The following is a 12,991-nucleotide window of genomic DNA, read 5'->3' as shown; positions in this document are numbered from 1 at the left end:
CACTATCGAACCCTGACTAAAACGCCTCCACTGGACATTGGTTCCTCTGTGACCCTTCTGGACAATGTGCCATTACTGATGGTCCTGTAGTTGGTGATGTATTCTCTTATCTTATTATGTTCCGCATAATGTCCTGCTCGGCACCTCCCCTCTGTCCCACGAAGGCTGCCCACTTTCCGGTGGAGTGGCGTGTGGGTGCAAGTAGGGAGGGAGAGGGCGGGTCGTGAGTCTCTGGCGTCCCCTATGTGGGCATCCCCCAAATATTTGATGATGAGGGACTGTCAATGTGGGAAATTGACGAATGTTGGGGGGGGTGGGGGGGGGGGGATTTGTACCCGGCATGTTGGGGTTGCCGGCGTGGGAGGTGGAAGGGGGCTATTTGGTTGTAAGTTGTTTGCCGACGCTTTTGCAAGTCACTCTTGATGCAGCGATAGGTACAAATTATTGTAGGGTACACTTTGGTAGACACCACACGAGAAATTAACGGATTGAAGATTGCAACATGGAATGTGCGAGGCTTGAACAACCCCAGAAAGAAAAGACAGGTACTTGGATATTTAGATCGACATCATATCGACATAGCTATGTTACAGGAGACACATCTGGTCCCTGGTGGAGTGCCTGTATTTGCCTCGCGATGGGCGGCACACCGCTGCTTCGCCTGCTACTCCAGCTATTCTCGAGGAGTAGCTATCCTGTTCAGAAGGGGGGTGCCCTTTGTACCGAGTGGAATGGATGTTGATATTGGTGGCAGATTTTGCCTTATTTGGGGAACATTCTACTCTTATGATGTGATGTCTGCTAATTACTATGGTCCCAATGTTACTGACCCTCGTACTCTTACTAAGGTATGGAATAGAATCCAAGAGATAGGCACTACATATGTCATTTGGGGCGGGGACTTTAATACAACGTTACAGCCGCGGCTGGATAGGTCCCGAGTCACTCCATCACACTTCACACAGAACATTGAGTTATTATACCAGGGGACGGTCGGACTCTTGACGGCGTATACACCCCGGGCGACGGGAGGGTACGCACTTTTCGGCAGTGCATGCATCTTGGGCTCGATAGGATTACATGTTCCTGTCGGTTGGGATGACGCACTGGCTGCGAGATGCGACCCATCTGGCCCGAACGTATTCCGATCACTCCCCAGTTGTGGTAAACCTGCAAGTTCCAGTGCAGCACTCCCCATATAATAGCTAGCGCCTTAACCCTTCACATTTACAAGACGCTGTGTTTAAGGCAGAACTAGAACAGGATATACGTGACTTCTTTGAGCGCAATATCAAATCGGTCTCCAGCATGACCGTGGTCTGGGAAGCATTCAAGGTTACGGTTCGGGGATGGTGTTTGTCCAAAGGGGGAGGTATTCTTAAGACGTTGCGCAGAGACCTTTCCAGACTGGAAGCTGAGTTAAAAGCGCTGGAGCAGGAGGCTAGTAGTCACGCAGATGGATGCGAGCTCAGGGCTACGATACGTTGCAAATTGACGGAGTTTGGAGAGATGGCAGATAGGGAACTCAAATTCAGAGGGAAATCATATTTGGCCAGGCGATACGGGGAGGGGGATAGGCCGGGGAGGGCACTGGCGGCAGCGATTAGGCACCCACGTTTCTCTAACTACATAACGGAGATACAGGATGGGAAAGGGCAGATACACAGAAATCTTCCGGACCAATTGACTACATTTCGGGAATTTTACAGAAAACTATACACTTCTCAGAGGGGTGCTCCTCTTCATCTGCCCGAATATCTGGAAGATACGGCTCTGGCCTGGTGGGGGGCAAATCAGCAAAAAAATTTGAATCTGGAGTTAGAGCTCGACGAAATTACGGAGGCTATTATGCAGATGAAGTCTGGTAGGGCGCCTGGGTCGGATGGCCTGCCTATAGAATTTTATAAAACTTATGCGAATATTCTGGCTCCCATACTGAAGGAGGTATTTTATGTGGCATTGGAGGAGGGTAGCCTACCCGGAACTATGCGCGAGGCCTTAATAACCCCGTTATTGAAACCAGGGAAGTCCTCTCTCTCTTGCGACTCCTACCGCCCCTTATCGCTCCTAAATTGTGACACCAAAATCCTTGCTAAAGTATTGGCGACCAGGCTGGGTCTGTTGATGCCACGGCTGGTTCTGCCTGATCAGGCGGGATTTGTCCCTAGCCGGGCCACGTCGCATAACCTTAGGACGCTGGCGGCAGTATTACAGGATATTGATCCTAATAGCTCGGCGGTAGCGGTTTTTCTTGATGCTACTAAAGCATTCGACTCCCTGGAGTGGGACTACTTGCTGGGTGTGTTGGAGCGTATGTGAATGCCGTACACTTTATTAAATTGGATTAAATTGCTCTATAGTGGGCCTACGGCGTCCGTGCTCTTAAATGGAGCTAAATACCCACCTTTTGATAGGGGCACGCGTCAGGGGTGCCCACTATCCCCTATCTTGTTTGCCCTTGCTATTGAACCCTTAGCTACGAAACTCCGGCAGCACCATAATGACAAAGCACTGATATACCCCTCTAGGCAGCTGCTCATTTCATTATATCCAGATGATATGACGCTATATGTGAAGCAACCCCAGACCAATCTTAATCCTATTCTGCGGGAGATAACCAGATTCGGCGTCATATCAGGCATGCAAATAAATTGGGCAAAATCGGCTGTCTTCCCCTTAACTGGAAGTACGGCCTCATTTCCGCTGGACTATCCCCTAGTGTGGGAAGTGGATGACTTGAAGTATTTGGGGATATGTATTACCAGAGATAAGGATGAGGCTGAATTATGGGACGGCCATAGATAAGATCACTGATAATGTTACCAAATGGCTGCGACTCCCCCTGTCCATGGCAGGACGGATATCGCTAATTAAGATGGTGTTGCTACCGAAGCTGTTATACCTGTTTGTTAATATCCCCTACCATCCAGGGAGATTCTTTTTTAATACACTGAAATCACAACTCACGAGGCTGATATGGGGTGGGAAGAAAGCGCGCCTTAACCATGCCACGCTAATGTTACCGTATCACCAGGGGGGATTCGACGTCCCTGATTTTGAATTTTATTACTACTGTGCACAAGCCCACTTTGCCACCTATTGGTTCCACCCGCCGCCTTTCATGCCTCATCTAGCGGTCGAAGATGGTTATATGGCCCCGACGCCTCCGGCCGGGTATCTTTTCACCACGGTGGATTGTACTATACGGGCCTGGCGGCAGATCGCCCGCTAGTTCGGGTCCCCCGTGATGTACTCGCCCAAACTGGTTTTGGCGCGCAATCCCTTGCTACGTGTGACGGGAGAGGGCATTTGTCGGAAGATGCTTGAAGGTCTACGGTACCTTACCTGGGGTGACTTATATGTAGCGGGGCAGTTTCGGACAAGGGAACAGTTCTTTGGTAAACATGTACCGACCGTTATGGACACATTTCTCTACACCAGACTTCGGCAGAGCCTTAAGGCAGTCACTCCTGACTTCCCACATTTGCACCTCTACATGCTTTCTTGCAGACGGCGCCCCCCCGCCATGCCTTATCATTATTATATAAGCACACGCAGGATGCGGTGCCGACCAATCCCATACGGGCCAGGGATGAGTGGGATGCAGAGTTGGATACCCCCCTGACGGATGACCAGTGGGAATTTAGCTGTAGACAGACGATGGCTATTACTGGTAACAGCAGGCTGCGCCTTATTCATTTTAAGTTTTTGCACCGGTTATACTATACCCCGGCCAAGCTGTACAGATTCGGCCTCAGGGACGATGATGGATGTGTGCGCTGTGGGAGGGAAGGGGCGGAGTTTGAGCATTTAGCATGGAGCTGCCCTTCGGTGGCGGAGTTTTGGACGCAGGCGTTCGAAGGCCTCTCGAGCATGATCGGGGTCCGGGTCCAGTTATGCCCCCTGCTTACGCTTTTGGGTCTGATCCAAGATGTCAACACCAAGTATAAAAATTTTTTAGCGATGGGACTATTACTAGCTAGGAGACAGGTGGCATGCCGATGGGGTAGAGGTCGCGCCCCCAAGTTTAAAGACTGGCTTGATTCAATGGTTACCTGGCAGGAACAGCTACATGGGTATGCAGACCTTCTTCCCCCACGATCGAGACCGAGGGATATTTGGGGCCCGTTAACCACATATCTGTTGGCACAGGTAGAGAGGGATAAGGAAGGAGACGCTGACACGACATTGGGGGCGAGAGACGAGCTGGGGACGGAGGTATATGCCTAGGGGGTGCGAGTAGACTTCCAGAGTGGGGGGGACACATTACTGCTTGGGTTCAAGTAACAGACTGGGAGTAGAATTGCTCTAGTATCTGGAATCTGGTGGGAGGGGATATCCTGGGTTGCGGAAGGAGGAGTGCTCCCATGTTAGGGAGGTGGGGGAATTTGTAGGGACTCTGCTAGCGGCAGACTGGGGTTGAACGGTGAACTGCTTTCAGTGATACCATGCAATGTACCAGGTTGGACTTTATGAAGAGATTCCTATGGCTGCATCAACATTTTGTGCGGGAGGGAGGGGGAGGGGAGTTCCACTCATCGGGGTTGGGGTGCGATGAGGGGGGGTATGTATGGGAATTGATATAGTATATGATAGGATGTGCTGTGTGCGCTAATGTACCATGCAATAACTCAATAAAGGTTTTCAAAAACAAAATATGGTGGCAGTGTTCACATAACTATCAGTTAAGTTGGCTAGGTAAAAAAAATCACAGAATTAAACCTGCCTGAAGTGCTTCACTGGCACCCGGAAGTAGTCCGGATATATGGAAAGCTTCTACGCATGATACACAGTGATGCACATTGCATTCTGGAAAAAAGGTCATAGAAGACAAATACAAGCTGTCTGTATGCTTTGCTTTCAACAAGGAATCTCTGTTTTGCCTACTTCAAAGACCACCTACCAACCAAAGATTAAAGATCAAAAAAGGTTTCATATCCATGAGGGTACTATCCCTAAATCTTTGAAAGACTCTTTTGCCATAAAATTACAGGCAAACTATTTCATCTTAAATTGTTTTGTAATAAGCTGTTACACCAGTTTAATGGCTGAAAAAGACCAACAGAGAGAGCCACAAATAACATTGGGTGACTACATGTGGGAGCAATAGAATGTGTGTACCTATTGCCCTATGCCCTCCTTGTCTCCCCACTATTAATAGCCATTGACCCTTCAATAATACAGATTTACTGCTGATAACTGGTTTTAGCCCTGCAATTACCCTGACCTGGCTAACCTTACTTATGGCACATAGCCATCCACTTGTGTCCACCCCACTATACTATTTGCAGATTCCTCTCCTCATACTGTGACATTTTGCTGTCTTGTCGGGTAGAGTTCACTGGATGAAGTGACCTCTTTGACCCCAAACATAGCTTCTCTGATCCTCCTGGGACCATCATAGGAGTCAAACTTTATGAATTGCCTATAGTGCGGCGTGTCTCCTGGGATGAAAAGTCAAAACTGATTGAGAGATTCTTCTTCCACTGTCTCTTTACCTTTCTGTATGATCCAGTGATTTTTAGGTCGAGCATAGTGCAGCGGGCAAGCGCTGCTTAGGGGAGATGACCTCTTGGAATTGGTCTGTACTTTTTGGAAAACTCGTGCATGTACTGCACTGGTTCCAATGAGTACTCATGCATGTACAGCATCCACCTTACGGGAGTGAGCAGCTGCGCCATCTGTTTCCAATTATCGCGCCCACGCTTGTTTACATTTGCCTGTCTCGCGGTCGCGTTAATTGGAAACAGATGACGGTCACGTTCACTTTTGCGGCTGCTTGTTTCCTGATAATTCTTATACATGTCTCCAGCAACAACCATGTACTGTAGTGCTGCATGAGCCTTTCTTGTGTTGACGACTTTCTTTTATAGAGCCCACCAACATGACAAAAGTGCTTGGTATTATACCGATATCCAGCCAATAGGTGTTTTTACGTCCTGGAACCAAGGCAGGTTATTTCAGTGTAAACAGACTTTTTCGCTAGATTTTCTTCCTGTTCACTTGCTCTTTTTTCTACTCTAGCTGTCTAGTGGTTATGATGCTGACTTCATGAATGCTTAGTGCGTTGCTCTACTATTCCTGGTTTTTCATGAATCAGCACCAGACTTGCAGCTACGGGGGGAGGGGTGTCTCTGCTCTATCCCAGCCTATCTACGGTAGCGTGTTCTTTCTTTTTATTTGAAAGACTCATCTCTCTTAACGTTTCTCTGTTTTTCTTTTTCACTTTTCATACTCTCCTTGTTTCTTCCTGTCGCTCACTCCACTCTCGACGTCTCTCGTGTCTACTTAGACTTTTCTCTCTTCCGTCTCCTCCTCATTTTGTAATTTTTTTCTTGATCTGTGCCTCATAGATATATCTCCCATCGCTCCATCTCCTACGCCAATATCAAACTCATTTGTTCGTGGGCTGTTTTTCTTTTAGTTTCTCAAGAGCCTCGTTTTCATTTACTGTTTCACTCGTTTTTAGTCCCTCCCCCCTTTTGTTCTCGTATAACTCTTTATTCTCTGGTTCTATTGAACTTCGATCGCTCATCAAGGTAGGCTACATTGATCAAAGTACAGCTTATGAAAAAATGGTATTCATAATTTGTGGATTTTCTTCTTGGATAGCACAGTTTTCAGAAATAAACATAAATGCGACTGGATTGACATGTTTGGGACGTTTCTTGCTTGATGACAGGAAATCACAACTCGGGACAGTTGTCTGTGTTTTGTTGATGCTAAACAATTTCACTGGTAACTTTTGTTTAGTTCTCGGGCAACTTCTCAAATCATGTTTCTCAGCTACACTGTACTTTGGACAAGGCCAAACTCCTTAACACTGGGGCCCGACGTCCTTTCCAGCTGCTTGTCCCAGTGGAAAGTGTATGGGCCCCCTAAGGCCTACATCGCATTCTTTCATTCTCCTGAGTTGGGCAGTGGTGTGGAAGACCTGGTTAGCAATATTAACATGGCCTACCATGTTGGCTATATTCAGTGCCGTTAGAATTATGTAGCGTGGAGGACAAAATCAGGCAGCAGGGTTCATTCTGATGGAACCAGTAGGTGGGTTAGCATGTTGGAGTGTTACTTAAAGGGGCTTGAAGGTTTTTCTTAAAAGGAGCACATGTGAATGAATCTCAGCAGTAACGGAAAGCTCCACCTTTTTCTGGGTGAAAAATATTTGAAAAATAAACTATGCCTTTTATAAAGGTTGTAAATATTAAATTCAATATGCAATTCTGAGATACCTAAAAATGCTTGTTTTCCTGCAGTAATCAGCATTTTTGTAATATTTTTCATTTTTAAAACTATGCTTAGCAAACAAGAATTGGTCAAACCAATAAAAAAGGCACCCGAATTATACAGGCGAGACCTATTTGCTTTGCCAATGCTTGTTTTTGTTTTGTTCGTGTGCACATTGCAGTCCAGTATTTCACCTGTATCAGATAATTAAAATGAGAAAAACAAGATACATTTTTGAATTGTATAATCTGAGGTTGAGCCTTGAGTTATTTACCCTGGTAGGGTTTCCCTTTCAAAAGCTACCAAGCTAACGTAGGATACGGTAAAACCTCCCTCCGTTCATCGGTTGTCATTATAGCTTGAAGAATTCAAAGTGTCCTCTCGGCAACTGTAATCCAACAAGAATTGGCAAAGCCAATAGTTTGCACCATTGCAAGAGCTATTGACTTTGCGAATGTGTTTTAGCCATTTTGTACACCAGTATGGCTGCTGTTCAGCATGGCTAAAAGTTAGCAACGTAGAGGAGAGTGTCTTAGATGTGGTGCAGCATAGAGTGAAGTAAAGTGTCTTGGAGTGGAGGGTTGTAAAATGGATCGGAGTTTTGTGGAGTAAAGTGTCATAGAGTGCAGTAGCATGGATTGGCATAGAATGGAATAGAGTGTTGAAAAGTTGAGTGCGCAGAGTAGAGTGGAGGGTGTATAATGGAGTATTAATGGTGTGCTAGTGCACTGCCATTACAGACAACACATTTTCAATTGAAATTATCATTACATTTGCGCAGGCATGCAGTTTTACTTCTAAAACTATCCCGCACACAAATAATAAGGTGTTGAAATTTCTTCAACTAGTGTACTGAGTTGTTTTGATCATATTAAAATATTTGTTTCCAGCACACTTTAGAATTACAAAAAAAGTGTGCTTAATTTCTGCCTTCCTAATTGTGATATATTCTGAAATTCTTGCACAGTTAATTTACAGGCATTTGTTGTGTGCTATGAAAAAAAAACCTTTCCTCTCTCACCCCCAGATTGTCAGTTAAATGCTCTCACTTTAAAGACAGAGAAAAAAAAGTAAACGCCAAGCTGTCTTGGAAGACAGATCCTAACATTTGACCTCTGTCTTTGAAGGCACAGCAAATGTGACACGATAAGAACAAAATTGAAAGGCCTGTTTGCAGAAAGTGAGCACTCATGGAAGAATACCTTAAATAGGCTATGCTTCACGTAAGGGACAAAGTAATGCTGGATAGCCTAAAACCAATAAAGCCAGTAAATAGAAAGCAAGAGCATATGAGTTACAAACTACAAAGCCAATGGTAAGTAATGGGTGGAATCCATTTTTAGGTTTACTTTCAGAATGTCCCCAAAGTAGTTGTTGGTAATCAGACAGTAACTCTGTCTGGTAGGCCTCGACCTAACATACAAGTTAAGGGCAGGTCGAAAGGTAGCTCACTCTCAGAGTAAAATATTTTCATCCTCCTCCACGCTTCCCTTTTTTTTCCTTTTCTTCAAGAGAAGCTTTATTAACTGTGAAGTTGTTAGAAGTTCCATCTCACAAGTTTAATGCAGTCTTTGTTTTTAGTTGTATTGTGGAGTAATTAATATGTGTTTGTGTATATCTTTGTTTCAGATGTTCAAGGCCTACAATGCAGGTGTATTTACTTTAACTCGATTGCTTATACCTGCCTGGATTGTTCACTACTATGTGAAGTACCATATAATGGTAAGTGGGTTACTGATATATTTGAGGTTGTATTTGTAATATAAACATATCTAGATGTATTATCACTTACATTAAAACAGGCATCTCCAAACATTTCCGTGGTGAAAGCTACTGCTGATCAGCGAAAATCATTATGCGCTACAGAAGGCAAAGCCACACATGCATTGTTACCATGCACCCCTACGCCTAGCTTCATTAACTTTAAACCTAATATTCATAGAATTGGAAACGATGCTTTGAATAAAATACTTTGACTAGGGACAAACATTAAGACGTAAGTGGCTTAATTAAGGTCGAGAAAAACATTAAGACTTAATATTTCTCTTTGCTTTAAATTGTTCCCATTTAAAAAATTACTTTTTTACCTACATATATGGCAAAATGTCTACTGGCCACTTGGAGCAAGAATCCTTCTTTTTTAGGTCTCGCCTAGCGACGCAGCTCATGCGCTGCTCGCCATGGCGAGATCTATTGTCGGCCCTTTTTGGGCGGAAAGGAGACAGGAGATGTGTACGGACAGGCGATGTGCACTACGTACGCGTGCACATCTCCTGCCCCCACGTATGGCTGGTGTTCAACACAGCGTGCGCATGGCGCGCTTTCACTTGCCCTCCCTCACTCCCCCCGTCGGCTCCAGATCATATCGGAAGCTCCCGAGGTCCTCTGCAGGGCGTCAGCATTCCTGGAGGAGTTACACAGTCTCCTTTAAAACTCGGTAAGCACTCTTTCTTTCTTTTCACCGTTTGGACCATTGGCACTCATTATTCATTTCACAATTTATTTGTCTCCACATAACTAAAACTGTGCGAATATGGGCTTCATCTCCCTGGGGCTCAAGTTAAAATGTGTAGTGGCATACAATTACAGGTGATGTGTAGATATGCGTCATGCCAAAATGAACAGTGCCATTTAGCTGTTCTAATTAAATGTTTCCATTTGACCACCATCTCGTTCTGGATGCTGTTGTCTGACTCCACGGGAGCACCACAACAACACAGTTCTGTGTACACCGACTCCACTTGCATTTAACACAGTCTAGTTAATACGTTCAAACAGTCAGGGACCTGGGTTCGCGCTGTCGAATAACACAGAATAAGAAATATATAAACGAGCGAGAATTATCCGCTACACCAGGCCACATCGAGCATATCCAAGTTAATTCGTTCGAAGTACTAATCATACCAAATAAAACAATTTAAATTTGAGCAGGTTATTCACAAAACAGTAACTCCGGTCCCCCACAACACATCTCCTCTCCCAAAAAAATCTCTCCCCTGCCTGTATTAGATTGTTTGTTTATGCGGATAGTAAATTAACACCAGCGCAATGTTTTCTTCCGTGCAGATATTTCACTATTTTGATTTCGGTCTTCAGAAGCTTGGTGTTGTAAAGGATGGGCCTCCTATCTAGTCACAAGAAGTGTACTTTTATGGTGTGTGTTCACACACGTATGACTTAGGAACATGGCCTGCATTGTGCATGTCAGGTGCCGTTGTATGTCCTCGGGGATTGTTACAGCTCACTGGAAGTATATCGCAGACAGTGTTGCCAGATTTTTACCCACCAACTCTATATGTTGTTAACCCCTCTTTCCCCCCACCACTCGGTCCTTGCTTGCACGTTGACCTGTCCCCAGTGGGGTAGCACTGTGGGGCTGTGTGGGAGGAGAACTTTGTGCACAGCCGAAATACCAGTGCACACGTATGATTTGAGCACAGAAGCATAGAAGAGTGCAAATAAGTGGAGAATGTTGCAGAAATGCTGTGAAGCATGCATGCATGAAATTGTGTGTGGAGGAGTAAACGGGTGTTTCATGGACAAATTGTGGTCATGCGCGTGAACACATAACACTGGCAGCCACTTTCACAAGAAGAACAAGCATTTGCAATGCAATAGGTCTCGCAGTTATGAGAGTTTCAGCTATTGGCATTGTAAATAACAATTTCAAAAACAAGCATTTACAATGCAATGGTCTCGGCAATATTATAGGTAGAGCTATTGGTATTGCTCATTATTTTTTTATCTTTTTTTTTATTTTTTTATTTATTTTTTTATTTTTATTCCTCATTTACTGCCATGGTTCCAGACAGCTGAGAGCCTACTGCATTGGTGACAAGAACTGCGGGTACACCGTTGCGCTGGCACAGTCAATGCTGGAAGGGAAGTAGATGAGAAATCAAATACAAGAGCCCTACAGCTGCCACGGCCGCCCTAACAGCTCAACCCATGCTAGCCAGCTGACAGAAGTTAACCAATTTTATGGTTATACATGCCGCTGCCGATGATGTGTGTGACCTGGGCAAGAGGAAGGGAGACCATCGGGAAAATTAAAAAGCAGCAAGATAGTACAATGGCAGAATAATCATCGGAGCTGGGGGAAAAAAAAAAACCCCAGCAAGTTCAGAAAAGCCCCTCCAACAACTTCCAAAAGTTTCTCCTGTCATGGTTACCGGCCCTAGCTTTGTCTAGTTTAGAGATCATAAAATGATGGTGCAGTGGGTTCTTTCCAGCGTTTGCAGATTTCTCTACGGGCCACCAGCATTGCATAGAATAATAGATTTCCAGCCATAGATCGTGTAGAGTCTACCGTTCCAAAGATTACTAGCTTCAGGTCTATTAATATTGGGTGACCCAGCCTGGCCGAGAGTTTACTACTAATTGCGTCCCAAAAAGGAGTTAAGTGAGGACACTCGAGAAACATGTGTGAGTCAGAAGCCTCCATAAATCCACATCTCGGGCAAGCCACCAGACCTCCTGCAGCAAATTTCGAGAGTCTTTGTGGGGAATAGTAAGCCCTATGTAATGTAAACAAGTGGTTCCTGCGTAGCCAAGCTGGCTTCACTAATTCCCACAACAGTTTACAGGACATCAACCAGAGATCTACGACGTTGGAGGCCGGTATCAAGGAACTCCACAGCTGTTCTGGGAGATCAAAATTGCCATCCATTTCATCCATTATTAGAGAGTACCATAACGAGACCTCTTTTTTTTACAGAAGGCTGATCAACTAAAAGGGATTCCAGGTGGCTTCCTCCCCTAGAACGAACTTATTAAGTCGTGTAGGTCGTGTTGTTACTGCTTGGGCCCAACTTACTATTTGTACATATTTAAATCTTGAGAGATTGGGCCCAACTTTACGAACTAAGTCCTACCAGGGGAGCAAAGTCCCTTCCACAAAAAGATCCCCCCCAGACAGCTATCCCAGATTTCCTGAGTGGTACTGCGAGTGCATCACTTAGCCAGTTTGGCGCCTCTGGAATGTCCCATAGGGGAGCTCTACTGGAGTAATACCTGAGTTTAGTACAGGATTTTATTTTTGCCCAAGTTCTTGCCAGGTCCTGTAAAATCTTCAACTTCACCTTTTTGAAGAATTTGGGGTCTCCAAACTTAAACAAAAAACCTGACTGCCCAGCTCCTTCACACTTCAACAAGGTAGCAAACAAATTACCAATCCCGACGCCTGAAGGTGTTTTTAACAGCATGCGTGAATGGGAAAGCTGAAATGCCCAGGCATAAACCTGTAAGTCGGGCCCTGCCAAGCCCCCCTTCTCTCTTCGACGCCTTATCTTTTTCCAAGCTATCCTTGGGTTTTTGTTGCACCAGATGAAGGAACTTATCTCACTCTGGAGTTTAGCCAACAAAGAGGGTTCAAAATAAAGAGGGATTGTATTAAACAAAAAGGAAATTTTAGGAAGAATGGACATTTTCACGAGGTTAACTCTGCCAATTACAGTGAGGGGAAGGTGTATCCAAGCTCTCATCAGTTTACGGCATTCTTTTGCGATCCTAGCAAAGTTGGAAGAGGCAATCAGAGTAATATCTTTAATAATGTTTAACCCCAAATAACGAAGACTCTTATTTGAGCCATTACTAAAACTGCTCCCGACATCATTCCATACCAATGTTTTTTATCATTTTTGTATCCCTAAATAAATGGCATTGTCATTTCTATTGGCATTAGCTTTTTTTTTTTGCATATGTGATACCTATTGCATTAGCAGAGAGAGAGTGAGGTAGTGAGATAGAGAGAGTGAGGTATTGA

The 12,991-nt window shown here is 44.9% G+C and overlaps 1 protein-coding gene across 1 annotated transcript in view; it reads left to right on the top strand.

Moving 5' to 3' along the window:
• Positions 1-12,991, top strand: part of NDUFB6 (NADH:ubiquinone oxidoreductase subunit B6) — a 54,372-nt gene that overhangs the window by 25,151 nt on the left and 16,230 nt on the right. Inside the window, exon 2 of the mRNA XM_085634928.1 lies at positions 8,857-8,949. Within this exon, the coding sequence (XP_085491054.1) occupies positions 8,857-8,949 (93 nt within the window). The remainder of the gene's footprint in view (positions 1-8,856; positions 8,950-12,991) is intronic.

The sequence above is a fragment of the Triturus cristatus genome, chromosome 2_1 (genome assembly GCF_964204655.1).
Source record: "Triturus cristatus chromosome 2_1, aTriCri1.1, whole genome shotgun sequence".
Lineage (NCBI taxonomy): Eukaryota > Metazoa > Chordata > Amphibia > Caudata > Salamandridae > Triturus > Triturus cristatus.
Note: the sequence above shows the minus strand (reverse complement) of the source record. Positions and strands in the feature narration are given on the sequence as shown.